Source organism: Eschscholzia californica, unplaced genomic scaffold (assembly GCF_041429995.1).
Source record: "Eschscholzia californica isolate CP2 unplaced genomic scaffold, dmEscCali1.0.p SCAF_1, whole genome shotgun sequence".
Taxonomy (NCBI): Eukaryota; Viridiplantae; Streptophyta; class Magnoliopsida; order Ranunculales; family Papaveraceae; genus Eschscholzia; species Eschscholzia californica.
This window is the reverse complement of record NW_028238198.1, coordinates 31,692,377-31,695,421: the sequence shown is the minus strand read 5'-3', so window position 1 is coordinate 31,695,421 and position 3,045 is coordinate 31,692,377. Positions and strand designations below refer to the sequence as shown.

The window sequence follows — 3,045 nt, the reverse complement described above, 5'->3', positions numbered from 1 at the left end:
CTAATTTAAGAAAAAATGAAATAAAATATATTGCAAGGGTTAAAAAAGGAAATAGAAATCTCTCTCTTTTAATAAAATAACTAATTTAAATAAAAAGGAAATAAAATATATTGCAAGGGTTAAAAGAAATAGGAATCTCTCTCTTTCAATAAAATAACTAATTTAAGAAAAAATAAAACAAAAGAAAATAAACAATATATCAAAAATAAATTTGGAAAGTCGTTAAATTTGATTGATATAATGTTTCGTGCCCTAGGACACGGGACATACAAAATTTAAAATATAGTCCTTCAAAATAACTGTGTCTTTAAAAAATTAACTAATTTAAGAAAAAAAAAACTTTCAAGGATTACAAAAGAAATTAAAATCTTTATCTCTCAATAAAATAATAATTAATTTAAAAAAAAAGAAACAAAAAAAATAATACTAAAAAAGTAGGGTATCTAAAAATTAAAATCTCTTAAAATTTTGTCACATTTCATTTATACAACTATTCGTGTCCTAAGTCACGAGATATACCCTACTATTAATCAATGGGAATAACGTGGAGAAAGGGTTGACTGGAAGAGAACATAAAAGAAAAGAAAGCATCATAAGTCATATCATCATGTGGGGATCAATATAAATTAATCCTTCGTTAGCCTAGCTGCCTAGTTATATAATATGCAGAGCGAGAGGAAGAAGAGTCTTCACTTAATTCCGACGATGTCAGGAGGTAGAATTCCGGTGATAAATATGGAAGATTTTCCATCGGAATCAAAGAAGCTTCTAGAAGCATGTGAAGAGTGGGGATGTTTTCGGATCATAAACCACAAGATCCCTCAGAAATTGTTATCAGATACGAAGATAGTAGTGAGATCTCTCCTTGACCGTCCGGTGGAAATCAAACGACGAAACAAAGATGTGATCTGCGGTAGTGGGTATGTAGGTCCAACCAAATTGAACCCACTGTACGAGGGATTGGGTCTATTTGATATTGGATCGACTGAAGCTGTTGAAGCTTTCTGTGATCAGCTTGATGCTTCACCACAAGAAAGGTAGTATTTCATTTCTATCTCCAATTTCTTTTCATTTCTCTGTTCATTATTTGAGTAGAATAGAATTTTTTGTTCTTCTTGGGGTTGGGGATTGAGAGTTGAGTGGAAACCCCATCTTTGATTTAGCTCAACAGGGTATGTTTAGAAACTGGTTATCCCAACCAGAAGAGTGTGCCTTGAGATATGAGACGGATCGAGATGGAGAGATAGTCAATTGGGCACGATAGTTCATGACATTGTCAATTGGATTTGACATGTAGTAACATTTAACACTTCATTTTACAAGTTTATAGTAATTATAGACAGCCAGTACCATTTTCTTCACTTTTATTATTAGACAAATAAACAATTCAAAACTGGTTCCCATGGCAGAGAAACAATCAAGGCATATTCAAATGCATTACAAGAGCTAACTATTGAGATGGGAGGAAAGGTGGCAGAAAGCATGGGCTTGGGCTCAGACTTAGCAAAGGATTGGCCCATTCAGTTCAGAATTAACAAGTACAACTTCACAGAGGAAACTGTAGGTTCCAATGGGGTGTGCATTCACACAGACGCTGGCTTTCTTACCATTCTTCAAGAAGATGATAGTGTTGGTGGTCTTGAAGTCATGGATAAACATTCTGGTGAATTTATTGCTGTCGACCCTTTTCCTGGTTCCCTTTGTGTCAATCTCGGCGATATTGCTAATGTAAGTATAGTAGGTTCCGTACTAGCTAGCTAGGGTTTGTTGTTGTCCATAGTTTAGATTAGACCCACAGTATTTGATTTTTTTGAACACTTATTAAGTGCTATCACTTACTAAGTGATAACTACTTGGTAAGTGCAATCACTAAGTACAATAACGTTTGTTTTCCGTCACTTTTAAGTGTATGATGTGTGTTTTCTCATCACTTCCAAGTGCTATTGAAAATGAACAATTGCATATTTAGACAATGTTGTTAGTCTTTCATACTACTCATTAAGTGCACGATTCTAGTTATGAAAGAATTAGAGTTTATGAACTCTTTATGTCGAAAAAACACACATCACAAACAATTAAGATTTATGATTGAGAAAGGGATCAAGTTGCATTATAGAGTTAGGATGATTCCGCGATTACTGAAGAAGGGGACAGGGGAAGGGCTTAGGTGAAGGAGTGATGAAGGGAGAAGTCTCCACGAAAGCCATAGGGAATTCATATTTATCACTACTATGTCTTTCTTAGCGTTTAATAAAGTAAATGCAAGAGATAAGCTCCAAGTTTGAGCTTACTTTTCGCATTTGTAAATGATTCGAATTGATGATTTGACCAAGCAAAGTTTGACTTTCTTTGAGAGAAAACAATCTAAAATCCAACTCAGCTATAATCGGTTTTTAGATGTTAAAAGAAACTACATTTATCTATTTACATTATGGATTTTGGAAATGTGAAACAGGTATGGAGCAATGGAAAGTTTTGCAACGTAAAGCATCGTGTACAATGCAAGCAAGCGGCAGTTCGGGTCTCAATTGCAGTGTTTCTATTAGGACCAAGAGATGAGGTGGTGGAAGCTCCATCAGAGTTCATCGATGACAACAATCCTCGCCTCTATCAACCTTTTACCTACCTAGAATTCAGGAAACTCCGATTATCGACTGGACTTAGAGCCGGTGAAGCTCTTGAACTTGTCCGTGTTAAAACTATCACTAGTTAATTTCATGACCCATTAGTGAGAGTACTTGTTTAAACTCTAGACTTATTGATCTTTAGGATTACTGGACTATTTATGAGTTGTTGGGCAAAAGTAATGATAATAAATTGTATGGGTTTTGTTGGTCCTCCTATTTATGAGTTGTGGTTTCAAACTTTGACCAAATCTAGGCCGTTGAGAGATGAAAATCACAACCGCCACATCAGCTAGGAACTTTTTTTTGTCAAAATCTTTTGTGATTCTAGCATCTCTCTTTCATTAAGGGAAATGATAAAGTTACAAAAGATTTTGACAAAAAAAGGTTCCTAGCTGATGTGGCGGGTGTGGTTTCAGAC

The 3,045-nt window shown here is 34.9% G+C and overlaps 1 protein-coding gene across 1 annotated transcript; it reads left to right on the top strand.

The window, feature by feature from the left end:
* Positions 1-512: 512 nt before the first annotated feature.
* LOC147566090 (2-oxoglutarate-dependent dioxygenase DAO-like) lies at positions 513-2,841 on the top strand. The gene is made up of 3 exons (XM_086652568.1): positions 513-1,037; positions 1,410-1,728; positions 2,456-2,841. Exons 1-3 carry the CDS (start codon positions 664-666, stop codon positions 2,711-2,713), a joined length of 951 nt encoding a protein of 316 aa, XP_086508694.1. The 5' UTR covers positions 513-663; the 3' UTR covers positions 2,714-2,841.
* The last annotated feature ends 204 nt before the right edge of the window (positions 2,842-3,045 follow it).